General features: G+C 48.3%; 1 protein-coding gene across 1 annotated transcript; it reads right to left on the reverse strand.

Moving 5' to 3' along the window:
* Positions 1–216: 216 nt before the first annotated feature.
* Positions 217–1,137, reverse strand: LOC145076595 (uncharacterized). Its single transcript, XM_079022411.1, has one exon. The coding sequence runs from the start codon at positions 1,135–1,137 to the stop codon at positions 217–219; it is 921 nt and encodes a 306-aa protein (XP_078878537.1).
* Positions 1,138–1,625: the final 488 nt, after the last annotated feature.

Below are 1,625 nucleotides of genomic sequence, written 5' to 3' on the forward strand. Positions count from 1 at the left end.
TAACGGGGCCAAGGGATTAACCTGGACTGGGGTATAAGACTAGCATTCCCCACATTTCTTGGTTATTTCTATTGCGTCCCGGTATATCGTCAGCCAGCATATCCCCATTCGTAACAATTTTCCTATCAAAGCTCTCGCCCCTTCATGGACGCCCACTTGTCCCGAGTGTGCCTCCTGCAGTGTTTCTATCCCCTTGGCTTGATCCACACATTTTAACTATGGAGACATGAACCCTTTCTTGTATATTTCTCCATTTACTAACGTGTATGAGGGCGCCTTTATACGTATTTTCCTTGCCTCATCATGATCATCTGGCAACACTCCTCTTTGGAGGTATTCATGGTATGGTGTCATCCATGAAGGTCCAATGGGGGTTAAAATACTCACTTGCTGCTCATCTATACTCCTTTCTCTTAGTATTTCTACTAAAACTTTCTTTGATAGATGGTTAAAGCATGTGGACACCAACTTACTCAAGGCGTCCGCCCTCTTGTTTTCGCTTCTAGGTATCTGCTTAATCGCAAACCGGCCGAACGACCCTACTAGCTGTTTCACCATCTTTACATATTTCCCCATCCTTGGGTCTCTTACCTCGAAACTACCGTTGACCTGCTTTGCTACTAACCTTGAGTCAGTTAAGGCTGTTACAGCTTTCGCACCCATCTGTTTAGCTAATCGTAACCCTGAAAGAACCGCCTCGTACTCCGCTTCGTTGTTCGATGTGTGGAAGTCGAAACGGAGGGCAAAGGTTACTTCCTCTCCTTCTGGGATTGTTAAAATCAGTCCCGCCCCCAAGCGTTCCCTGCTGGATGCTCCATCCGTATATAGGTTCCATGAACCTTGCTCCGCCGGGGCCTCTTCAACTACCCACACCTTCTCCTTTGTCGGGCTCCCTCCGTCTGGGATTTCCAGTAAGAAGTCAGCTAGCGCCTGCCCCTTGATACTCGTTCTTGGGCGATAGTTTATGTCGTGTTCTCCCAACTCAATTGCCCACTTGGCCAGTCGCCCTGACGTCTCTGGCTTGAGCAAGATCTGTTTAATGGGGTAGCTCGTGAGTACCTCGATTTGGTGCGCTTGGAAGTATCGCATGATTCGTCTCGCGGCATAGATGAGTGCTAATACCAACTTCTCCAGCATGGGGTAATTGAGTTTCGGTCCTTGCAGAGCTCTACTAACAAAGTACACCAGCCTTTGTTCCCCTCCCTTTCCACAGCCAATACCGAGGATATTGCTTCACTTGCGTTGAAAGATACATTTGTAACGTTTCTCCAGAGATAGGGGTGGCCAACGTCGGCAATTTGTGTAGCGCTTCCTTGATTCTCTGGAGTGCCTTTTTTTTCCTCGTTTGTCCACTGGAAGTTGCTTTTCTCCATGCACCCCTTTAAGGTGTGGAACAGTGGCTGTAAGCTTCCCGTTCAGACCTTGTGCATCGCGAAGAGAGTTTGGGCTTGGCATCTCGATGAACTCATCGACCTTGGTGGAGCTAGGTTGGACGCCCTGTCTGGTGACATAGTAACCCAGGAATTGCCCCTCTTCCACTCTAAACATGCATTTAGCTAGGTTTAGCTTCAGCTTGACCGCTTCTAGCGTCTGGAATGTTTCCTTGATGTCTTGCAGCATCCTCT

Source organism: Lactuca serriola, chromosome 9 (assembly GCF_051521515.1).
Source record: "Lactuca serriola cultivar US96UC23 chromosome 9, Lser_US96UC23_V15, whole genome shotgun sequence".
Lineage (NCBI taxonomy): Eukaryota > Viridiplantae > Streptophyta > Magnoliopsida > Asterales > Asteraceae > Lactuca > Lactuca serriola.